Raw genomic sequence first — 26,878 nt, forward strand, 5'->3', positions numbered from 1 at the left:
AATTAAATGCGGTTCAAATTCAAAGTACCTTGATATTATTCAAAGTTTCGCATAGATGGTGCAATATTATGAAAGGTAAAATGACTGCTCCTAGCTTTGTGTGCACTGTGATTAGTGAAAGCATTATGACACTTTTTTTTAGTATCTAAATATACCATACCATAAAATGGTAAGTTTTAAAAATAGACTTGATTATTACCAAGCAGTGGCTGGTGAGGGTAGAAGAGGTTGTCTGCAGTTGATTAAACAGTGGTAGGGGTTCTGGGTTACATGGGACAGATATAGAATACATCTGCATTTGTATAAATTAAAAATCCTTCTGATAGTCTCTGGAATTTTATATTCTACATTAGCAGTAATATTTGAATTATTGGTTTTATGATCTCTCTTTCGTGGATATAAAAGAACTTAAGTTATTTACAACACCTGTTATATTATTTAGATGATAGTTAGGTTTTATATGCATATTAACAATGTATTTTAATTAAATGATGAAAACAGATGTCATCATTAGCAAATGTAATGGGAAGAAAATTACATCTTGTCACTTGCCTTGAAATGCACTCCAGAATGCATTAGAAAATACTGTACCTAATGATGGCTGACTAATTCAGTATACTGTGCAACTAAAATTCAGGAAGCTTGTATTCTTCTGCTTTTAAAACTGAAAAAGAGGAAGGCTTTTTGGAATAAATTTTTTATTACTCAGCTATTCAACTTAAGCTTTACAAATAGAATATTTGATGGCACTGCTTTTAAGAATCTGGATTCAATCTGTGTATTTTATTTCATAGTTCTAGATCCTATTTATGTATTTCAATCCATTGAATAATGTTACACTTCACAGGACCATAATAGACGTTTTATCTGATTTTTGTTCACTGTTTCCTCTATACATTATAAAATAGCTAATATTTTACTGAGTACTTACTATTGTCTCACACCTCCCTAAGTGCTTTGCACATACATATTAGCCATTTTAATCCTCACAACAACCCCACAGTAGGTAGGCATTATTATCCTCCTTTTACAGAGGAAGAGGTGGAGTCTTTGCATGTTAAATAACTGGCCAGATCAGAAGCTAATAGGAGGAAGAGCCCAAGAAAGTTTTGAACCCAGGAAATTTGGCACTAGAACCACTGGGCTCTGCTCTTTTCTCAAGTATTGGCGCACATGGAGATTAAATCTAAAACTAAGAAATATGCTTGTGCACTCACTTCTTGGGGTCAAGAAGCAAGTAATATACTTTCCTTCTACACTCAGAGTAGGAGCGGCATATCTTCATTATACCCTCACTAGGGATAAGTGGGTGTTCAGAACCTCTGAACAGACAAGACAGGAATGTCACAAGTGGCCACATAGAGACCCTGGTAACCAGAATGGGTGAGCACAAACTTTACCAACAGAAGAGTTTGTCCAGGGAGATGAAGCCATTAGATGTTCTGGAAATTAGGGGACATTGCACTTCTCATTTATTCCCTTGTGGCTCTGTGATTTCTGAGAAACAAAGCAGGTTGAAGAGCTTTATAGGACCATTGATGTTTTAAAGGAATTATTCTGATCAAATATTAAAAATGTAAGGTAATGATACTTTGTCAAAGTAATGTTGAAAGCCCCCCTCCCTTAGGTAACACATGCCTGAACATAGTTTTTCACCTAAAAGAAGAAAAGGCAACAAAATTTGGTTAACTCACTAATAAGAAGGATGCATTTGATGTATGTAAATTTATCAGATATTAAACATGAAAAGGAAAACAAGTCTTTCACGTTAAAATTTTTCTGTATATCATTCATTCACCAAGAATTTCAGAGCATTGGAAATATTTGTGATTCAGCCAATTTACATTTATCAGTGCAGTGATAATACTAATGATAATACTCTTTTTATAAATATCAGATTTTTAGAATCTCCTTTCTTTTTTTTTTGTTTGTTGTGAATCAGCAATGACCGTAAAAATGCCGAAAAAATTTTCAGACAAAATTACACGTGTTCCACCAGTGGTTGTATCTTCTGGAGTTTCCACAAAACAAATTTTGCTTGTGGGCTCATTTTTCACTCTGACTTCCATCTCACAAGATGACCTATTTGCCCCTCGCTAGTGGTCTATTGATAGATCATCCAAGCCACTCATACTGATCCCCATCTGCCAGGAAATCCTGCCAGTCATCACTGCCTCCCAAAGTTATCAGCTAAGTGTACTCAGAAACTTAAAAGCGAAGTACTCTGTTTCCCTCATGTATTATCTATGTCTACATATAATAATAATAGCTAATATTTATTGAGCTTTTGCCATAGGCTAGACACGGTGCTAAGCACTTTACATTGATTATCTCAATTAACCCTCCCAATAATCTTACAAAGTTGCTATTATTATCACCAGTTCATAAATGAGGAGACTGAGGAACAGAGTTTAAATAACTTCCTCATGGTCATGAAGCTGAGAAATAGAACTAGATTTGATCCTGACCAGGCCAGACTCACACTTATGCCTGAACTATTATATTTAATTCCTTCCAAAACGTGTCCAGTTGTATAATGTAGTTGGGTTGGTTTTTTTCCCTCCTTATAGTAACATAACAAAGCAATTTGGTGAAGATAGTCAACAATAGAGCAAAGGCAATGTTTACAGTGTGTTGTGCATTCCAGAAGATGCAAGCATGAATTGGTTACTTAACACTTTGGCTTGCTCATATGTGTAGACACCACTGTCTTCTAAATTGCCAACACATGGAGTTTGCTCTTTATGCATTAGTTAGGTTGGCATGATCACGTGACACATTCTGGAAAAGTTTGCATGGAGTATGATTAGACCTATTTAATATCAGTTGATTACATATCTGTTATATAGATGATCCCAATATTACCTATTAAGATTATTTTCTTAAAACTTACTTCATTCCTTTTAAAAATTATATTCCTAATTCATATCCTACTTTATGATTTCTCATAATTTTACTTGATTTTCTTCTCTTGAATTGTACTGTGAATGAGATAACTTGTTTGTCAAAATATTAAAATGACCCTTTCTTGAAGAGGTTTTCAGTTTCAGACCTCTGATATATCTCCAATATTAGAAAGCAGTGATATTGTTCCATAATCTAGAAACAGTATTTCTAGGACCCAGCACATGAGCCTTCTACACATGTAGCACCTCACAGCATTCAGGAACACTGTGAAGGTATTTATTGGGAGATGGAGTGCAGCAGAAAACAAATCTATGCTAGTGGGCCTCCATGTCCTCAGATGTCTTCATTTAATGCTTACTCAGGAGTGGCCTCCTATGGTAAATTGAAAATGGAATTAAAAATAAATGCTTGACTGAAGCAATAGACTATAAAACACTAATAGCTAATCATCGGTTATGCTCTTATTTTTTGTAAGTGTCATCTCTCAGTGCTTTCAGAACACTGTGGGATGCTGATTGGATGAACTTCATTTTTAACAATGCTAAATGGGGGACCATAAAAACTACCAACAATAGAAAAATATACAAAAACCCTTAATATATAATTTTTTAAAAGGGTATGTAGAATGATAGTCATCTGCAAAAGAGCAGAAATTGCAACATTTTATAAATTTTTCTCTTGTTCTTTTTCAGCCAACTCTGAAAACACATTTTCCTAATAAGTCAAATCTCCTGCTGATTGTACTAAATTTTTTTTAACACATAAGATGTTGTAAAGAAAAGTAATTTAAATAACTGTGACAGAATTGAATGCAAAAATAAAATGCTTTAGTGCCATCTGCTGGACATTTGCAATAAGAAAAAAGTATACTCATTTTAAACTAAAGACCAAATACGTTTTTAGATACAAACTGATAATTTGTAGAACTGTAGTAATTTTCAAAAATTACTCAATAACATCTGGGGTAAATTTCTGAATTACTGAGATATTTAGAATATTGCCTCTGAAGCAACCTATGTTTAAGCCTGTGTACAAAACACTGTGATGCTTTTTAAAACTCACATATACAAATGTGCACATTTCTGTGATTCATAAAATTGTAAGTTTTAAACAGTGATGGATATCAGGTTAAATATGTGTATATAACATAATATTAAATTATTCAGCATATTTTCAGAGGGGTAGTGCCCCAGATTTTGCATTTATGCTTAAAGTTTCATTGGGATGATTATTTTTATGAAATGAGATGACAGATCTGTGAAAAAATTGCCTTCATTTTCAAGTTTATTCTTAATGTTTGCAGTCTCTGCCACATGGTGGTCTCTGGATAATTTGCACCAGAACTACTAAAAAAGCTCCTTCCTGGAATTTATCCCAAACCTACTGAATCAGAAGCTCTGTAGGTTTGTCCAAAAATTTGCATTTTAACAAGCCCCTTAGATAATTCTGATGCATATTAAGTTTGAGGATACCAAGGAAACACCTCTTACAAAGCAATAACTTTCTGTTCCTTTAGCCATAATTAAAATTAGCATTCTGAAAATAGAATGGTGTAGTGGAAAGTTTGAAATAGAGGACCTAATTATCACCAACCATTTTACCAGCCTTATGTAAGGCACATAAAGCGTGTCCCTAAATTTTCCCATTTATAAAATGAGGAAATTGTACCCACTAATCTTCGGAGTTTCTCCTGTGTCTATATTTTCCCAAATGTTTTCATTTTACACTGGGTTTTGGAATCCTTCCTTCATCTTGTCTCACTCTAAGAAAAGTGCTTAAGCGAATGCCATAGTGATGAACCCCAAGTCCTGGCAAAGAAGAAAACCTTGGTTTTAAGCTTGTACAACTACATTTCTTAAATTTCAGAAGTGATTCACAAAAAGCGTTGAAGGAGACGACAAAGGCAAATGGTAGAATAATTCATACTTCTTCCAAAGGAGAGCCTGTATGCTCATATCTAGAATAGCATATTATATTCCTACAGCTGGTGTTAGGTGAAAAATTCACCTAAGTAAATTTAGATTAGTAAAGTATTGATAATTTTTAATGACACTTGGTAAGAGTTCAAGCTATGAAAGGAAGTTCAAGGCTGAAGGAAAAATACACTGCTGTAAAAGCGATTTCATCTGAGTTACATACGTTTGCAATTGCAATTGCTTCTTTTTGCAGGATACTATGCATATGCCTGACACCTGTAAACAACTTGTATTTATAATATCAGGTAATAAAATAATAGAAACTCAAGACCTTCTTATGCTACTTTCTTTGTACTCCCAGAGGCTTAAGGAGTGTGGGTTGTGCAACAGACCTCAGTAGATGTTTGTTGAATTGATGTTTGGAAGATTCTACTGTGTCTGACAAACAGCTGGAAAGTTTAATTTGATTGTAGTGTAAGATGTATGAGAAAACGTATGTGAGAGATGCTAATAGATAAGTAAGTGGGGACCTTGTACCACAGGATGAGAAATTGAACTACCTCAGAGATGATATTTAATCAGTAGATTGACATGATTGGTTCAGTTTATTAGGAAGATCATTCAGGCGGTATGAAAGATGCACTAGAATGATGGAAACCATCGGCAGGAAGCCTAGTTAGAAAGCTAATGAAATAATACAAGCTAAGAATAATGAGGGCCTTCATTCACAGGTGATAGATTTGTGCTGTGCATTAAATCACTACAGAAAGGAGGTTGTTTGTTTGTTTGATTGCATATGTACCTTGTATCTCAGTCCAAGTTTTACGTTGATTTGCTGTCCCTGCAGCTTCTTAACCAGATAAAATGAGCGAGACAGACACAAGTACATATATCCACAAAGCTTGCAGAAAAAAAGATATTAAAAATAAAAAATTACAAACTTTATTTCTCAACATAAGATCCATGAAGTTCAAGATGCTTTTATAACCCATGATACCAGCCATTTAGTTTATCCCTAAAGAACTGAGAGTCCTGGGGATTTTACCATGCCAATGCAGTATTTTTTATAACTTTAACTGAAGAAAAATTAGTGCCCTTCACAGACATTTTAAGATTAGGAAACAAAAGGAAGTTAGAAGAATTCAATTTAGGACTGTAAGGTAGATGCCTAATGATTGCCTATCAAAACTCTGGCAGAATTGCCCTTGTTTGATGAGAGGAATGAGCAAGAACATTGTCATGGTGGAGAAGGACTCTCAGATGGCATTTCCCTGGGACTTTTTCTACTAAAGGTTGACTAACTTTATCAAAACGCTCTCATAATAAGCAGATGTCATCATTCCTTGGCTCCCCAGAAAGTGAGCAAGCAAAATGGCTTGAGCATCCCAAGAAACTGTTGCCATGACATTTGCTTTTGACTGGTCTGCTTTTACTTTGACTGGACCACTTCCACCTCTTGAAGGCCATTCTTTTGATTGTGCTTTGTTTTCAGGATCATACTCATAAAGCCATATTTCATCTACTATTAACAAATCTTCAAATAAATACTTTAGCGTATTTATCCCACTTTAAAATTTCCATTGAAAACTCTGCTCTTCTCTGCAGCTGATCTGGGTGCAATGGTTTTGGCACCCATCAAATGGAAACTTTGGTCAACTTTAATTTTCCAGTCAGAATTGTGTAAGCTGAACCAATTGAGATGTCTATCGTGCTGGCTACTATTTCTGCTGTTAATTATCAGTACCCTTCAATTAGGATATGAACAAAATGATTTTTTTCCTCACAAATTGATGTATGTGGTCTGCTACTACAGGCTTCATCTTCAACATCATCTCATTCCTTCTAAAAATGAGTCATCCACTTGTAAACTGCTGACTTATTGGGAATATTGTTCCATAAATTTTTCATAAAGTGTCAGTGATTTCACCATTCTTCTGCCCAAACTTCACTTGCATTAATTTTTATTTTATTTATTTACTTACTTACTTTATTTATTTATTTATTTATTTATTTTGAGACCGAGTCTCACTCTTGTCACCCAGGCTGAAGTGCAATGGCCTGATCTCGGCTCACTGCAACCTTTGCCTCCCAGGTTCAAACGATTCTCCTGCCTCAGCTTTCTGAGTAGCTAGGATTACAGGCGCCTGCCACCACACCCAGCTAATTTTTTGTAATTTTTAGTAGAGATGGGGTTTCACCATGTTGGCCCGGCTCCCGGCTGGTCTCGAACTCCTGACCTTAGGTGATCTACCTGCCTCAGCCTCCCAAAGTGCTGGGATTGCAGACGTGAGCCACTGTGCCCGGTCACTTGAAATTTCATGTTTGTTCTTGCTTCAGTTTTAGAGGAATTCATGTTGCTCTCATAGAAGCTCTTTTCAAACTTATGTTTTATCCTTCTTAGTGCCTCAAACTATTAGTAGGTACTTTTCAGACATGTTATAACAGTTATTACAAGTTCATTTTGGTGCAAGAAAGTTTTGAAAATGCATACTTTTTTAGTAATACTAATTTTCTATGAACTTTTTGAAGACCCCTCATATAAGTAATTTGCTTGGGGAACTGAATCTATTTTTTAAATTTCCTGGTGGTGGCAAAATGCTTTCCATAGTAATGTATGCTTAGTGTATGATGAAGAAAAAGAAAGGGAGGGAGAGGAGAGAAGAGAAGAGAGGGAAGGAGAGGTGAGGAGGGGAAGGAAAGGAGGGGAAGAGAGGGAGGGGAGAGAGATAAAATGGAAAATGAATGGGAAAGGGAGATCTTAGACTTAGACTCAGATATTGTTCACCCCTGGTACAGTGGAAGGAATTAAGCAATTTGACATAGATTAGAGGATTGTAGCTGAAGTGGAAGACTGACCCTCACAATATACATTTCAAAATCATTTTAGGAAGCCTTACGAAAAAGCTAGAAATCTGAAAACTGAATTTCATAGACTCTCCTGCAGCTAGAATTCCTGATGTAATTTAGGTTCCATCAGTCAAATGGGCTTGCATGAGATTTGAATTGAAACTGAATTAGATGCAGAGCCACGACAACACACTGGGCATCATTTTCCCGGGATCTCCTGCTGTGGCTCTTGTGGTGGCTTCTGGATCAGAATACCTTAGCTGAGGTGGTAGGACACTAACACTAGCCATTTGGACAGTAGGTTTCTGATTTCTACGGCTTCCTGATTGAGGAATTTGGTATTTTTGTTTTGTTTTGTTTTTTGTATTAGACAGGGTCTCACCCTGTCAACCAGGCTGGAGTGCAGTGGCATGATCATGGCTCACTGTAGCCTTGACCTCCGAGGCTCAAACAATCCTACCATGTCAGCCTCCTGAGTAGCTGGGTCTACAGACATGCACCACCATGCCTGGCTAATATATTTTTATCTAGAACTAGAAATACCATTTGACCCAGCCATCCCATTACTGGGTATATACCCAAATGACTATAAATCATGCTGCTATAAAGACACATGCACACGTATGTTTATTGCGGCACTATTCACAATAGCAAAGACTTGGAACCAGCCCAAATGTCCAACAATGATAGACTGGATTAAGAAAATGTGGCACATATACACCATGGAATACTATGCAGCCATAAAAAATGATGAGTTCATGTCTTTTGTAGGGACATGGATGAAATTGGAAATCATCATTCTCAGTAAACTATCACAAGAACAAAAAACCAAACACCGCATATTCTCACTCATAGGTGGGAATTGAACAATGAGATCACATGAACACAGGAAGGAGAATATCACACTCTGGGGACTGTGGTGGGGTGGGGGGAGGGGGGAGGGATAGCATTGGGAGATATACCTAATGCTAGATGACGAGTTAGTAGGTGCAGCGCACCAGCATGGCACACGTATACATATGTAACTAACCTGCACAATGTGCACATGTACCCTAAAACTTAAAGTATAATTTAAAAAAAAATTTTTTTTATAGAGATTGGGTCTAGCTTTGTTGCCCAGGCATTTCTCAAATTCCTAGGCTCAAGTGATTCGCCCACCTTGGCCTCTCAAAGTGCTGAAATTACAGGCATGCGCCACTGTGCCTGGCCTGATGGTGGAACTTTGAGTAGTTAGCTTGTGATTTTGTTTTGAGGGGCATTCCAAGAGATCAATCCAAGACCCCACAACCATCCCTCTTCCAACTATTTTGTAGCAGAAAACTCCATTATTTAACCTTTTTGTCTAAAAGACTGTGCTGTTTGTTATTTTCTACTCAACTCTGACACAAGAAGCCACGATGTACAAACATCATTTAAAAAAAAAATAGTGACCCTTGAAATTTTGCAAAATTTTATAGCTCCTGTATTATAGAGTGGAATCAAAAAGGCAATTTCACTAAAAGGGGGACAATTGTGTTGTGGGGACAACAAAGAGTTTTTTAACTGTAAAACTATATGACTTACTGTCCTTCTTTGACACTGGTACATGCTGTCATGAACTGCTAATTTATATTTATGTATAACTTACTTTCTAAATTGATTATACATTCATTGAAGTCAAGAACTGTGAATTTATGTTCAACAGTATAGTGTGATGTCAAAATGTGTATAAACAAGCCTCCAACCTACTAGACTAGCAAAACATTGAATTTCAGTCATTATTAGGGCTCCCTCTTGGACAACCCCCATGTTTTTTGGAGGCTCTTAATCAGTCCATCATTCTCAGAACAACTCTCCTGGCTTTAATATCCATGCCACTAACTTCATAAGGACTTGGTGGTGCCCATGTGCTAAGGTTGACGAAGGGAACGCATGATGGTACTGATCTGTTTTCTGTGCCAAAGGCGACAAGGGAAACAGAGGCCATGCTTATTGTTTTCAGCACCTATGCCCTTCCACCATTGTATACACATCCTAAAGCAATCCTCCTTTTGGAAGTCCTGCATGCAAACTATCCTGGCTTCTGCCCTGCTTTTATCTCAGAGAAAGCCCTCACCTGCTCTCAGAACCTACCACTTGGAGTTTTAAAACTTTAAAACAATAGCTTCCATCCTTTCCTCCTCTGGAAAAATCCAGTTCTATTTGCCTAGACTTCATAAAGGAAATCCAGGAAGAAAGGTAGAATTTTCTCCTAGATTCTCATTACTTTGGGAATGGGAGAAGAAAAAATACCAAATAGAAAAATGTGAATTTCTGCACTAATTAGAAGGATTTCTCTACATTCCACTATTATGATTTACTTGTTCAACAAATACATATTAATTTGTACAAATGTCATCAATAATTGCTTGTTTAAATTATTTATTTTGCATTCATAGCATGATATTTAGATTTTCAGACATTTATAGAATAATATTTAGTTTTTTAGGCATTCATCTTTGTTTCTTTCAAAATATATACTATTAATCACCCAAACAACTTTTTTACAAATTGAATTTTAGAGTTTCTTGAATTGAATGTACAATTATTAAAATAATGCAACAATTATTATATAGTGAAACAATGAAAAAAAAACAGAACCTCATATCCTGGGAGAAAGTTTCAATATCAATGCTTTTCTTTTGATAGCATTGTGTATTTTACAATACTCTCCATTTTCCATGTGGATAATTTAAATCTGTGATTTGTGATCATATATTTTGTTAACCTCACTAGTCAATAAGAATACATTGTTAATTCTAAAATCGAAGTGTACAAATAAATTTCACAAAAAGGTTTTACATTTGCAGTCCCACATTTACTGTAAGACCACTTAATAAAATATATATTTCCATTTATTATTCATGATAGAACACTGTCACAAATCTGATATAGATTAAAGCATTAAAACATCAGATACAAAAAATAAATGTGCTGTTTATGGTTTCACTACCAGTATCTTGCTTCCAAAGGCACATTTTATTATGAGGACAGCATCTTGACAACATGAGATATCAGAGTAATGTAAGGGGAATATGAATTGAGAAAAGGGCATTAAGGTTGTATTTTAAGAGAACAATTTAATAGAACAGTGCAGGTTATGGAATAGGTAGATTTTAAGGACGTAGGAGTGAGGAATGCCCTACCTCCCTTTCCTCCTTCCTTCCCTCCCTCCCTCCCTCCCTTCCTTCCTTCCATAATATTGGCTGGTAAAATAAGGAGCATTGCAGGAAATAAGTTGGAGAAGTTGACAGGGACCTGAGCTGGACTTTTTCTTCCAGAGCAGAATAAGAGAATTTTATCTGTAAGTAAAGGAAGAAACCCAGAAAGAAAAAATATTTGAAGATTAAGAGAGTTATAGACTGAGAAAAAGCAAGCTCTTTCTTCTCTCATTATACTCCCTACTGGGACGTCTATACCAGTAGTTTAAACAAGACCTGCTGCTGAAACAAAAAAGGAATTTCTAAAGCACATGAGAGGAGGGCATAGATGGGTACAGGTCACCAAGGGCCAGCATTGAGAAGGATGTGATTCACTGTAGAGTTTGGAGTGATGGCTGTGTGAATGGCCTCATGAGCTTTGGGATGAAGCACTTGGTGAAAAGCTGCCCCAGGCCACTTAGGTATGTCCCTCTGGGAGAAGAACATGGTGCCCTGGTGGCTGTCTTCCTTAGGACCTACTCCAAGATCCCCCATGGAGAAAGTGAGAAGCTAGAGATCTCACCGTCATACCTCAGTGGAGAAGTCTCATCCAACCAACTCACTTGCCATGACCAACTAGAAAAGGAATAATTGCTGCCTGCCCATCTGTCACAGCCAGGAGACCTTCAATTCTATGTAGCCCTGATTTGCTATTCAATGCTATTTGATGAGACAGAACTGAATCTGAATCTTTTTCTTTCTAATATTAAATCATTCATACATACAAAACAGTATTATAAAACATACATGTAAGGTGTAAAGAAAAAATAAACTACATCATGTAACCCCTCCGCCATTAGCTTAAGAAATAAAACGATTTTAGGAATTGCGGGTCCTAGAGAGTTTGGGAAAAGTTTAGATATGTATTAAGCATATGTATGTGAGTATATATATGCATGTGTGTATATATGTATATACATATATGTATACACACACACACACACAGAGAACTCAACAAGATTAACTAGTAAGTTTAATCTACTGGATAGATATACATATGTTATATGCAATTAGGTTTATCATTGTCATGTGCAAAATAAAATGAATACTTTTTACTAGTAGTTTACACTCTGTAGTAATGCTTTTAAATTTAAGTTCTATACCAGTTTTTGTTTTTTTGCTTGTCTGTTTGTTTTTCTTAATAATTCCCTGAGATCTCTTTTTTCTATCCTTTTATTTCAAACATTCTGTGCCTTTATATTTTGGGTATATCTCTTCAAAACTTCATTTAGCTGGATTTTTAAAATCTAATGTGATCTTTGTCTTTTGATGATGCGTCTTGTAATGTATAACACTTGTGATTCCTCATGTGTTAGATTTTTTTTACCATGTCATACTGTAATATTTAAATGTTCTGCTTTGTCTATGTTTATGTATTTATTTATTTTAACTCTTATCTTCTTTTAGATTGACTTTTTTCTAATTCCGTATTTTTTCCGCTACTGGTTTGGATATCATACACTCTATTTCAATTATTTTTGGTGAATACCTAACTAAAATTTTATTTCCAATCACTTGTACAGGAGTTAAAACTGAAGTTCTTGGTCATAGAACCTCAGTACATGTTTCTTGGCATCTGCTTCAGAGATACGTTACTTTTCTGAATTACTGCTTCTCTTTCATTTTTGTCCTTTGAGAATTTGCATACTTTCCAGCTCAAACGTACATTAAAAGTTATCTTTTTAAATATTACACCCAGAATTTTCAGTGTTTTGTGAAGTAGGGTGTATTAGGATATGTTGTCCTCAATATGAACTTGTTTGTAAGTTGTATGGACTTTTTTCTCAAAACAGACTAAGAAAAATAATACCTATATGTATAAATTTTCCATTCAGCAAATATGTGTGTGTATTGGCTGCTACGAAGGAAGTGTATGCCTGAACTATTTGCTAAACTGCATTTCCAATATTGTTTACTGTTTGGTAGAAGAGAGGTGTTATGTACAGTAATAAAACATAGTAAAAATATTAAATGGTCTATGAGTGACCCAAATGAAATGCTATGAGATTGCAATAGAGTAAGGTTTTATCTCAGTGGTCAGTGCCCTGCCTGTATATATTGTACAAAGATTTCCTGAAACAGGTTCCCTTTTGATTGCACCATATAAAATTCCCGTATGTTTGAATTTAAAAACACACAGAGGCTTTGGTTTTCAAGCCATTATATCTTAGCATAAAGCACATACTAATGAGGAATTGACAAACTGCTGTATGGGCAAAATCTGGACTACTATCTGTTTTTGTAAATAAAGTTTCATTGGAGCATATTTACATTCATTCATTTACATACTATCTGTGGCTACTTTCCTACTACAGCAGAAATGAGCAGTTGCAAAAGAAACTACATGACCCTCAAAGTCTAAAATATTTACAGTCTGGCTTTATTCCAAAAAGTTTGCCAACACTCATACTACATCATGTTCTATATTTTAGAATAAGTGTATAGGGAAACTTTTTCCTTAGCCTAGTTTTCTCCTTCTTATTTATATTTACTTAAATAGATTTGATTTGGTGGTTCTCACAATAAATATTTATTTATGTACTCTCTGCTTAGAGTTTCCTTGGTTAGATATATTTCCTTGCTCTTATTACTTAATTATTATTATTATTTTACTTATTTATTTATTTTGACAGAGCCTCGCTCTGTCACCCAGGCTGGAGTGCAGTGGTGCGATCTCAGCTCACTGCAAGCTCTGCCTCCCGGGTTCATGCCATTCTCCTGCCTCAGCCTCCCAAGTAGCAGGGACTACAGCCCCCGCCACCACGCCCGACTTTTTTTTTTTTTTTTTTTTTTTTTTTTTGTATTTTTAGTAGAGACGGGGTTTCACCGTGTTAGCCAGGATTGTCTTGATCTCCTGACCTCATGATCTGCCCGCCTCGGCCTCCCAAAGTGCTGGGATTACAGGCGTGAGCCACCGCGCCCAGCCCTTCCTTAAAATAATTTTCTTTAGTGGAAGAAGTAAGATTGCCGGTGCCATTTTGCATGATAACTTTTGAAATAACAAGTGCCCACAGTTGTTTTCTACTAGCTTGACCCTAGATTAATTATACTTAAAGTATAAAAAGTTCAGTGTATCAAATAACTCTTCGATAAATTGACCAGATATTCTTGCATTCATTAAATGAAATATCACATATATTCCTTTATGAAGTGATATTAGCTGGCCTTTAAATTGGGAAATATTTCAGATCCTAAACTACACTGTTATGTGCTGGTGCTTGGATGTTTGCTTTAATTATTGGAATTAAATAGAAAAGGTGTCAACTGGCAAAGCAGCAAAGGGATTTGAGAATTTTTAAAGTAATCACAGAAGTTCTGCTTAAGAGCTATTAAGGTTAAAAAGAAAATATAATGAAGTCTCAATACCTCAAACACTGCAGTACCTGGACCTAACTTATTTGATTCTATTTCCAGGGAGTATCAGTTCCTCACAGTTATCTTAGATTGAGAACGTCAAACTAACTGCCTGAATTAACAAAAGCATCTGTGTACTCTGTGTCCTAGGGAATACTCAAATCCAGAAAACTAGCTCAGATACCCAGATGAATTTGAGCAGGAGTCCCTCTTTTGGCGAAATAGCCAATGACTATTGGCTAGGCTCAGGACAACTCTCAGTTCTCATTTTCAAAACCAAGACATCCTTCCACTGGGGCATTCACTGGATGTTCTTGTGTTCTATTCAGAACAGCAAACAGTTCTATTTATAGAGATTTAAGATTGGGATTTGAACTGATGTCGATGGGAGGAGACTTTAATCACATTAAATGTGAACATTCTAATGGGAGGTTTCCCTAGACAACTTTAGTTGTCCCCACAGTCAGTAGTTAATCAGGAGTGGTTGCTAGCAAGCTTCATACATATTACCGGGTTAAAATAATGAAAAATTGAACTATGTAAAAATCTGCATATCTACAAGGTAAGATTTAGAACTCTTGATGTGAACAGCAAGAACTAGGAGCTCAAATATAATGTAAAAGCTAACATTCTGTGTACTGTATTAAATTAGATACTTGATCCCAAATAGATAAGTAGCCTCCAGGAATGGGGGATAGAAGACAGATTGCCCAGCAACATAGTCTAAAACAGTATTTGTCAAAGTATGCATCATGCTCAAATACTGGGTCATGGAATCAATTTATTGTGACAAACTTATTTTTGAATTATATTCAGTATTAAAGTTAGAATAGGATAGAAAATAGTAGAGTACATCATATGTATTTAGGCTAAATATTTTGTGTAATTTTTGTTTCAGTTATATGCACACATGACTGTAGTTGTAAAGTGTTGAGCTCTCAGTTGAAATATTTTGAAACATCTAAAAGAAACAGGCATGGAATAGATACTCAAATTTCATTGCTGGCGACAAACAGGGCTTATGTAGCTTCTACATACACATAGTTCAGTGCTAATAAGCAAAACAGGGATTATGGAATCATGCTAATACATATCCTACCTTTGAAGGTAAGGTTAGTGGGGAAAATAGTTTTGTATGTTTTGCTTTAGTTCAAATAGCTATGCTTCCTTTTTGTTAGGAAATATTCCTTGTTTTGTTTGTTCTTGGTTTTGTCTTCCACTATTTACTTAGTTTGCTACCATTTTCTCTTTTGCCTAGGAGATTGCATCAACAGTTTGAAAGCTATAAGGAACAAGTGAGAAAAATAGGGGAAGAAGCGCGGCGTTACCAGGGCGAGCACAAAGACGATGCTCCGACTTGTGGAATCTGTCATAAAACAAAGTTTGCTGATGGGTGCGGTCATCTCTGCTCCTATTGTCGCACTAAGTTCTGTGCGCGCTGCGGAGGCCGCGTGTCTCTACGGTCAAACAACGTGAGTATTCCATGAACATAAGGGGCGTTGTGAATGTGGATAAAAACTATTACGCCTTCCAAACATGAGAACACGTGCATCTTAGAAAGCAGACATGTGCATAAACATACACATTAAAATGAACCTCCCTCATTTTGTTCATGTCCTTAATAAGGTAGTGGAATACTGATGAAAGTAATTCCTAAAAAGAACTTACTTTATCTTTGTTTCTTAATACATGATTCCAATTCAAAACCAACAGATTACCTGTGAGAATTCATTTGGTTTTTGAAAAATGCAGTTAATGTAGATTTAATATTATCATAAGTTATAAAACTCTTGAAAGTTATGACCAATTCTTTTAAAAAAGTTAACTACTTTTGATTTCTGTAACATTAGTATTCAGATTGAATGCACGTAAAATGCAAAATAACTGAATGTCATATATTAAGCAATGATTAGCCTCTATGAGAGTAAATTCAGATTTACTGACATGTTAAAGAAATACAGTGGCAAGCTTATCTCATGGAAATTATTTAGATATTTAAAGTCTATTGAGATTTGCACTTCTCATTTTCTTCTCTATAAGATATATTCTTACCTGATGATGTTTCCTTATTTGGCTTAAATAAGAGCTACTCCTGTTATGCCAGTACTTTAAATAAATGCAATTTTTGAAGCGTTAAGATGCTAATATGATAGGAACCAATATTATTATTTATGAAATACTAGAGTAATTCTAATAAATATTTAGTTTAGAATACATTTTAATGTTATACTTTATCATATTCTCTAAAATAGTTCAGTATAATTATTTATAGGGAAATCTGAGTTTTCCTTGATAGAGATCTGCAGCTTAATGTAGAACAGTTACAAGCATGTAGCTAAAGAATTCCCAGTGTTCCTGTAAAGAATTTGTCATATTATCTAATCATTAATAGATTATAATACGAAGTCATGTTTAAAAATAACACGAAATCTTTAAGCCCTCTTGATATTTCTCTAATTTTCACATTACAGTTAAATTTAAAGCAAACCTCCCAATCAACATTATATTCTTTAGTAGTCTAGTTGAGTTACAAGTCAGATATTCTAAAATTTATTCCAGTGGACTTAAGACACTGAGTATGATCAATATATCTTTTTTTTTTTTTTTTTTTTCTTGAGACAGAGTCTTGCTCTGTCACCCAGGCTGGATTGCAGTGGCATTTGGCTCACCGCCATCTCCACCTCCTGGATTCAAGTGCTTCTCCCACCTCAGCCTCCCGAGTAGCTGAGATTACAGGTGGCTGCCACCATGCCTAGCTAATTTTTGTATTTTTAGTAGAGACGGGGTTTCACCATGTTGACCAGGCTGATCTCGAACTCCTGACCTCAGGTGATCCACCCGTCTCGGCTTCCCAAAGGGCTGGGATTACAGGTGTGAGCCACTGCACCTGGCCGATCAATATATCTTATACTTTAAGGTGAGACTGTTACTACCTCTGTGGCTTTAGGAAGATAACTTCTCTGAACAGTTTCTTTACCTATGAAGACTGGATAGTAATATTTACCTTGTATGGGTGTTATGAAAATTAAATAAAAATAACTAAAATCTAGGTCTTTATGATATGTATATTTAATCTTTCTTTAGGGTCCCATTCTTATGACTCCATAAGTTTTCTTTTCCTCTCCTAATAGTGGTTTGTTACAGGCAATCATCATATGCCACCTTATAGGCTTTCTAAAATAAACTTGGATATTAAGGTTGTATCTGGCACATAGAAAGTACATAAGATCTATTTGTTAAATTCCCCTTCTATAGTGCTCTTTAATACACTATTTTGGAATACATTCTTACAGGTAAAACTTGGAGGCAACATCAAAATACTTAACAACCCATGTGGTAAGGACATTGTTCAGTCTGAAAAGATGTTCGCAGTGAACAATGAGGCGCAGATCAGCTGAGTGCTAGTGCTTGCTAAGCACCCACAACTGTTAAATGCTTTTAACTTCCCATTATAGGTTTGAGACATGCCAATAGCAATACAGTTAATGATTGATATATTAAAGTCATCAGGTCTTAAAAAGGAGAGGGTGTTTAAAGAAAATTGAGCTAGGAGGTACTTACGCTTTGGAGAGGACACTCACGCCTAGTGTAGTTCATCTTTACTAAACCCATCCAATCTTGGAAAAAATATTTAAAGGAACAAAATAAAAGAAAGCACACATCTTAAGATATTTCATTTGGAGCACAAGACAAAAACGTTGTATAAAGTTGTTTTTTTCTATAACAAACGTTGAAATGTGTATCACAAATAAATATTGCCTGTGGAATAATTTATTGCCAAAATAGTTAACATATTTCTCTTCCCATTTTTATTTATTATAAACATTTCTCATTCTTTACATTTTCCCAAATTGTGACTATCAATATTTTAACAATAATTTGACAAAATTATTGATACAATTTTATGCATTTTAATAAAATATTTTTCAATAATAGGTAGACTACATGTGGTAGTGAATTAACCTTCTTTATGAAGAATATTTTAAATCTAGATTTACTAATCCAAGTTCTAAAATATTAGGAAATTATTGTGCCTAACTCTTGTATCTAACATATAGCAGGACCCATAATGTTTGCATTTTCAATGAAGGATTGAACAATTACTATTTTTTAGGAAAAGTAAACATTTACTTTTCAAAATAGTTGTGCTTTAATACTTTGAAGAAACACAGAATTGTTTTCTTAAAACCAATTTATTAATACATGGCTCAATTTTGTTTTCCTTTTCTTTGTCTTCTTTCTCTACTCTGCTTCCTTGGATGCTTTCCCAAAGGAGGACAAAGTGGTTAGAATCCATACTTTCTTTTCTATCATTTGTTATTGTATTGTTGTGAACTTTATTAAGTGAATGTTGCACCTAGTATTGTTAATAACTATATTTCACAAGAAATTATATACTAGGAAGAGCTCATTTCCAGCTCTCATGAAAAAAATGAACATTTAGGAGCATTACAGAGTTTGATATTAATAGATAAAGTCTGGATAGTTTGAGTTCATGATGACAGTGAAATTTTAATATAATTTATATCATTGCAAGCTCATTTATCTGCTTGACTCTGAGTTTTGATGATTATTCCAACTACTTTCAGAAACAATAAATTCTAATGGGCTCTACCTTTTTCAGCATGCAAAGGCAGGTGATTTGAAACTTTATTGCAGAAGGAATGGAAAACACTTAGTAAAGGGAATGGATCAAATTCAAGTAAAAAGGCCAAAGTATAATTATTTTTCTATAGAACACAAGTAGCAGAGTTGTCATACTGAACCACATTTTGCCTTTTTCTTCTCTCCTATGAATATGAATAACTTGTTAGGAGAGTAAAAGGTCACTTTTAACTCTTATCAGCTGTAGAAACCACAGAGGCTCTTTGTGCCTGGGAAGATAGGCTCCAAGTAGAATGTTCAGTCAGCCTTTCCTTTGTATACACACTATACACCTTCATTTGGTGTAAATTACTATACACCTTCATTTGGTGTAAATTTTATACATACTATACACCTTCATTTGGTGTAAACTTCCTCGCAGCTCATTAATCTACCAATATGAGAATGAGACAATGAGTATTTCAGGTTTAATATATCAACTGAGCTGCCTTTGTTCAAAAATTTTAAAGCTTATATGATACACTGCAGTGCATAATTAGCAAGCCTGACATTAAATTGAACATTAATCTGTGTTTCTAAATTTATGCTAGGATATGCTTATTGATTTTTTCTATGAAAAAGAAATAGAGTTGAAAAATTATATAGGATAATCTATTTTTGGTATTTATTTTTGTCTGTACCATTGATTGTATGTGGGATAATTTTAGGGGATATTATTATAATGCCAATTTCATCAATATTATTACTTTGGATGAGTTCACAGTCGAAACGTGGGTAAAGTTCCTTTAAAGAGTAAAAGTGTAAGTAAATAATGCTGGTGTTTAGGCAGATTTGGTGATAAAATTTAAACTGCTCTCCTGTAGGGCTGGCCAAACTCACTATCCCTTTGACAGCATTACCCATAATGGTGGGTTATTTGTGCTTGTTATGATTATAATGTAATGAGAATACAGGTGGGTTTTGTGGACTCAGACTAAAAATAGAGTGGAAAGACCTGTAAAATATAATCACTTTCAATTATTTTCTTCACTTTGGTTAGAATGTATATATCTATCACTTTATTTTTAAGTACTCTGTCATAATTTCTTTAAACACCATTTTAGCTTATTGAAGGAGTTCAATGAATGGCCTTTCTAGCCAAGGGAAACTGAAGCCACATTTTGTCTTAGCCATGTTAAAGAGAATAACTGACTATTAAATGAAATACTTTATTGCCAGTTCTTTCCCTATTCCTCTAATCTTTTTTATTTTTAGTAGAGAAATTATAATTTACATGTGTGTGGTGTTGGTATGGGTGGAAAGGGAAGAGAGATAAGGGTGAATAAAACTTTTCTAAAAGTAATCTTCATCTTGATCAATATAATAATAATACATTCTACTTGATCTGGTAAATTGGTGAAGAACTGTGATTAAAATAAAGGAGTATGTGATATGAAGTCCTAAGAACAGCTAATTTATAAATGTTTCCTTTGTTAAGCCCAGCAAAATTATTGTCATATTTTCCATATCAGCAATATTTTATTTTAAAACTTCATCCTCAGCCTAAATCATATCTAATAATAACTTGGAAGATTTTGTATTTACTTATAAAGAAAATTGCTGTCATAAAGAATGACTTTGTGATGGGCATATGTAATGGTTGATAAAAGAAAATTATGTTGTCAAGTGCACACTCTCATTGGCAAAATTATGATTATATTTTTTACTTCATTAAAAGCCCTCCTTGAAGCCTAAATATATAGCAATACTCTAAAATTTCCCATAGCCAGTTTAAATTACTTTTATCTTTGTTTTACTATTTGGTGGCAGAGGATTGAATTTAGATAGCTCTCTTGATAATATTTAACACTTTGCTGCTGCTAAGCCAACTGAATTGAATCCTGCAAACTTAATTCCTTTGGGATTTCCCATAAATTTTCATCACTATTTTTTTAGTAGGGATGATTGGTTGATGAATATAGCAACTAAAATGAACTTGCTACGTTTCTTGTTCATCTGTATTTTCACAAAGAAAGTGTCAGGTTTTATAAGTTAAGATTATTCTACAATAAATGTTAGCATTACTCTGAAAAACAGAACCTTACTATTTTCTTTTTTTTTTTTTTTTTTTTTTACCTGTTGTTTACCTTTATTTTACCCATTGTTTCCAAACTTACTTGATGAGAAATCCTTTTATTATTATTATTAAACTTTAAGTTCTAGGGTACATGTGCACAACGTACAAGTTTGATACATAAGTATACATGTGCCATCTTGGTTTGCTGCACCCATCAACTCATCATTTACGTTAGGTACTACTCCTAATGCTATACCTCCCCCAGCCCCTTACCCCACAACTGGTGTGATGTTCCCCACTCTGTGTCCAAGTGATCTTCTCGTTCAGTCCCCACCTATGAGTGAGAAGATGCGGTGTTTGGATTTCTGTCCTTGTGATAGTTTGCTGAGAATGATGGTTTCCAGCTTCATCCATGTCCCTGCAAAGGATATGAACTCATCCATTTTTTATGGCTGCATAGTATTTGATGGTGTATATGTGCCACATTTTCTTAATCCAGTCTATCATTGATGGACATTTGTGTTGGTTCCAAGTCTTTGCTATTGTGAATAGTGCCACAATAAACATACATGTGCATGTGTCTTTATATTGGCATGACTTATAATCCTTTGGGTATACACCCAGTAATGGGAACCTTACTATTTTCTTATTCTTTCAACATATGAAAGCTGCACATACCTACCTTTTAAGTATCACATATAAAAAATAATTTTTATATCAAAGTAATAACAAGACACTAAATTGACGAAGTTACAATTTTTCAACTAGTTTTTCGTAACTGTCCACTGAAGTTTGTTTTAAGACATCATAATAAATGATATGTTAGTAAATAAATATGCTTTTATAGAAAGGCTTATAAAAGGTGGGAATTGGCTTGGATGGGACAGGATGTTGGCTTGAATGGTATAGTGCCAACTGAATTTGAACCTGGCTGTATTATAAGGTGTTGTCTGTGGGATGGTTGATTCTTAACAGCTTAAAAAAACATTACTCTCAAAGACTCAACTCTTAAATACCAAAGTGATGATTTGTTTCTTTCTCTGGCTAGCATTAAAGGCAACCAAGAAAAATAACCATTTTAAAAATGATTTGCATGATTGCATTAAATATTTATTCTTGTTATGAAAAGTCTTCTCAGAGTTATCCATATTTAGCTCATGGCATGATGAAGCATATGATCCTAATTTACAACCTTCAATCTTTTGAAAGAGTGATTATAAGAGTTTGCCTGGACCCACTTTTATGTTTTCTTGTTTTTATCTGGATGTTTTGATAGATTTCTCTGACAAAAGTTCTTTTGAAATTCTTTCCAGAAAAATAACATAGGTCTATATAGAAAGTTTATAAATATAGATAAATACATCAATAAGAAAAGTTTAGAATGTATCAAGAGAACTTTCATTTGGCAATTTGGCTGATTAGATTTCACAAGTTGTCTGGTTTTGCTGAGCTTATCCTAGAGAGGAATAAAACATCAAATTGCAGAAACTTTTATGGAAGATAATTCAGAAAGCTGTGAATTTTTTATGACAAATCTATTTTTGAAATTTGCTAGCCTGTTTTTGAGATTTGCTAGCCTGTTTTAACCTCTTGCATTCAGCATTACTATTCTTTAAACTTCATATGATTATTGCATATTGCATATTATTGCATATTATCAAAGTTCTGGTTAGTCTTGGTTTTGTACCTTCCCGCATCATCTTTTAGTACAGTTATAAAATCTGTTTCAAGAAATTATAATTTTTCAAATCAGTATTAAATAAGGATTCATAGTAGGACTATGGGAGCTGCTCAAGGGTTAGAAAATTAGCCTTTTCTAGTATAAGGAAAGGGCTATGGTAGAAAGAGCTTCCAAAAAGTTAAGGACTATGGACAAAATTCTTGATATTTTTGTGAACATATGTTGTCAAATCTTACGTTTATGTATCTAGGAGTGGAATTACTGGGTCACATGAAAACTCTATGTTTGTCCTTTTGAGGAACTGCCAAACTTTCCCCAAGCAGCTGCATAGCAATAAATGGGGGTTTCAATTTCTCCACATTTTTATCAATGTTTGTTATTGTCTTTTTGATTAGGAGCCATCATATTGCAAGGGAATGAAGTAGTATCTCATTGTGGTTATCATAAAACTTTTTTTAGCCAAAATTATCAAACTTGTTTGACATCTCCTCTGTGTGAACTTTTATTCATCCATAAAAATGCTTCTAGCTTAGTAATTTCTTGAGAATGAATTTTTTAAGACATATTCAAAGTTTTAGAAGTTCAATTTTTTTCTTCTCTGGGGATTCTTTATTTCTCTAAATTAGAATTATATAGGTACTTATTAATCCGTATAAGTCAATCCAAACAGGAACTCTGAAATTTAAGATTACTTGGAATTTAATATCTGTCTGTCTGGACTAACTATCCCTAGGATGCAAAGTAAGAGATTTTTATGACCAGATGAAAAGACTGCTTTTTAAGCTCACAAAGAGAACTAGCAGTTTCAGTTTTACCTCTCAGCCATAGGTCCAAGATTAGCAGAGAAACTTAAGTGCCTACTTTAAAAGGCTATTCTTTCATGGTGCATAATATATTTTCTCTAGCGAACTTTCAGTAGCATTCAAACAGATGCGCATAAATATTGACAACCAAATTTTCTGTCATCTGCCACCCAACTTTCAATATATGCCACATACCTGCCATCCAACAGATTTCATGGACAGGGAGCTCCTGACCACTCAACAGCAGTTACTTATAATGGAGCTTCTGCACCATGGAGCTGGAAATGGGGATAAGAAATGTTGGTAGCCGTTCCCTCTGGGACTGATACTGTAGTCTTTCAGAACTGGGGAGAGAGAGAGCCCATTCACTTGGCTGTACCTACCAAGAATAGAATTTGCATCTTGCTGAGCATGGAGCAGAGAAGAAAGGAAGTTGGTTGTGGCTCAAGTCTCTTGCTGTTCTTATAAAAATTTAGTAGAGTTTCTCTAACAGATGTTTCTACATTTGCTGTATACACTTCAGACAATTTTCAGATACTTTAAATAGCTGTTTCTTAAAAAATAATAATTTTTATTAGTTGTAGTTGTTTTGCTGGGGAGAAGGATCTGCAGAGGTCCTCACATTACCAATCTGGAGCTACTCAAATAGACTCTTCATAGTTTTGTGTTAATTCATCCATTCACTTATTTATTTATTGAGTTATTTATTTTTGAGACAGAGTCTCTATCACACAGACTGGAGTGCAGTGGTGCAATCACAGCTCATGGCAACCTAAACCTCCTAGGCTCAAACCATCTTTCCACCTCAGTCTCCTGAGCAGCTAGGACCACAGGTGTGCCTGGCTAATTAAAAAAAAATTTTTTTTTAAAAATTTTTGTAGTTATAGGGCCTTCCTATGTTGCCAGTGCTGGTCTCGAACTCCTGGGCTCAAGCGATCCTCCTGCTTTGGCCTCCCAAAGTACTGGAATTACAAGTGTAAGCCACCACAGCAGCCTTTTTATTCATTTTTTATTCATTTATTTATTCATTTGTTGGCTTACTGTCATCAGTGGTCTCATATATAATTATTTTTATTTCAAAATTACTATCTCATTCTTTTCAAAAAATGCATTTTACATGGTAATTCATGCCAAGATGCTCTCTTTCTGTTCATCTTAATATAAAAGTTATTTGTATTCAAGAAAATTCAATTGCATTTCATCACTAAGCTTACTTTTGTTTAACCAAGCAGCCACTAAAATTAATTATTATAATTAAGAGTAAATTCTATTCCTTGGGTTACATGAACTCATTCATTTATTCATTTATTCAGGGATTTTTAATTTAATTTTATTATGACTACATTAGGTTAAATAGTTAATATGCAATGCAGATAATAAACACTTTCTTTTGCAAGTTTATTATTTAATAAATTCAGCTTAAAATGTGTATCTATATGCATATGTATACGTATAGTATAACTATAATGCTATGTTGATGCATAATAATTTTATGAATGTTATATTAAAGAATAAATAGAATTCCCTCAGATTTCCCCTTAGTGTACAGGATGACAACTGTCTAGTAATTCAGCCAGCACCCCACCAAACCTTTTAGTGCCAAAAGCATCTTGTGCCGATTTTCTTATAAGCCTCAAGTCTACTAGGCCATAACTATTCCTCATATTCTATTTATTAAAGCAGTTTTGAAGATATTTTTTAAATTTTGGAAAATATGTTCTAAATTTATTAGTTTTGCAGTTACTTTAAAAACTTTAAAAATATGTTCTAAAGCTTGTAACCATAACTTGAAATTAGATATGTAGATCTTAAAAAGTCCTTGTTTTTATATATGGCCTTACTAAGGCATTTAACAAATACATTTATTCATTGGCCGATTTATTTTGTTTTTGTATGTATATATGCAATAGTTTTTTCATATGTAAACTTCAACAGCAAATATTTTGTTTTCAGAAAGTAATCCTTTTGAATCACTTTATAATGGTGGCAAAATAATTTTGTGCATTTAATTTATGAACATCTTTGTTGTAAAAGACTTATAAAAGATTGTTATAAAAGATTGATTTTTATAAAAATCAATCAAGTTGTTTTTATTGACCAATAAAGTGCTGTTACAGCAAATTACATGGGAAAGAGTAGAAAACTAAATCTTTCAGGGAGAAAATGATATGCCTTGTGACTCTTCAACTACTTCTACGGAATTTGAAAATGTCTGTGTCTTTTAAACTACATAGAAACACAGAAGACCAACAATGTCAGTCACTGAGCCAATGTGCAATTATAATGTTTTTCAGTACAAGCTAAACCAGGAATGACAATCACAAGGAGAAGATGCACTTGACGGACAGTATCACAGAAGTTTCTAGGTAGGGCAGTAAGTCAAGCCTCAGATCGGTAGTTGGGATTTTTCTTCTTTTGTTTGTTGCTGTTTTTATTATTTGTTTGTTTGTTTTATTTTACTTTTAGACATGGTTAAAACTTGTATTACTTTTTACAATTACTTTGTTAAATTACGTGTCAGACTAGTTTATGATTGTTCCCCATAAAAATATATCTTCTGAAATCTATGTATTTTAGTTCTCTTTAAAATTTACTATTGCTAGAGATGCTTAAATTGTTATTAGATGTCAAAGGACCATTTGGGAGGACTCTTGTATATGAGATTTATGCATCATATGCAGATTAACTTCACTTACCAGCTATCAATAACTACTAACTTCTCTTAGTATATCTTTCTCTTATATACTTTCATACCTATTTTCAGTTTTTCTCTTTGTTGAAGTACTTTTTGTCAAACTTTTTCCAATTGATGAAGAGCTGTCTATCAAAGGGTCAGAGCAACTCAAATGCCATCCTCCATGCAGAGTGCTCCCTGAGTGTCCCAGCCAGAATTAGCTCTTTCTGCATCATTTACACTTCATCATTATCACAGATTCCATTTTGATGTGTGAGTTTCTGGCAGGTAAGGAGAGAATATATACACCCTTGAATACTCTGATAAGCACCTGGCTTGAAGAACAAATAAAAGAACATAAAATCCTGGTGGATAATAGAAATGAAACCCCGCCAGGCGCGGTAGCTCACGCCCGTAATCCCAGCACTTTGGGAGGCCGCGGGGAGTGGATCACCTGAGGTCAGGAGTTCGAGACCAGCCTGGCCAACATGGCAAAACCCTGTTTCTACTAAAAATACAAAAATTAACCAGGCGTGGTGGCAGGTGCCTGTACTACCAGCTACTTGGGAGGCTGAGGTGGGAGGATTGCTTGAACCTGAGAGGTGGAGGTTGCAGTGAGCCAAGATCGCATCGCTGTACTCCAGCCTGGGCAACAGAGTAAGACTCCATCTCAAAAGAAAAAAGAAAGAAAGAAAGAAATGAAATACTAAGTTAGGTGACAGTACTGTTTTGCTTCTTAAAATAGTTCAGTGGTGATGATATGGTCAAAGGACAATTAAAAACAATGGAACTGGGTAGGGGCCAGTTAAGGGGTTAT

The 26,878-nt window shown here is 34.6% G+C and overlaps 1 protein-coding gene across 32 annotated transcripts in view; it reads left to right on the forward strand.

Annotated features, from left to right (window-relative positions):
* RIMS1 (regulating synaptic membrane exocytosis 1) overlaps positions 1–26,878 on the forward strand; it is a 517,655-nt gene that overhangs the window by 195,288 nt on the left and 295,489 nt on the right. For 29 of the 32 annotated variants that reach the window (XR_010158065.1, XM_016955814.3, XM_016955798.3 and 26 more), the window contains 2 exons: positions 15,501–15,714; positions 18,516–18,527. Coding sequence is in view for 31 of the 32 variants with exons in the window: in XM_016955814.3 (XP_016811303.1) it covers positions 15,501–15,714; positions 18,516–18,527 (226 nt within the window). In the remaining variant the exon portion in view is untranslated. The remainder of the gene's footprint in view (positions 1–15,500; positions 15,715–18,515; positions 18,528–26,878) is intronic. The other 3 variants (XM_016955795.3, XM_054686023.1, XM_016955797.3) reach the window with 2 other exon arrangements.

Source organism: Pan troglodytes, chromosome 5, assembly GCF_028858775.2.
Source record: "Pan troglodytes isolate AG18354 chromosome 5, NHGRI_mPanTro3-v2.0_pri, whole genome shotgun sequence".
Lineage (NCBI taxonomy): Eukaryota > Metazoa > Chordata > Mammalia > Primates > Hominidae > Pan > Pan troglodytes.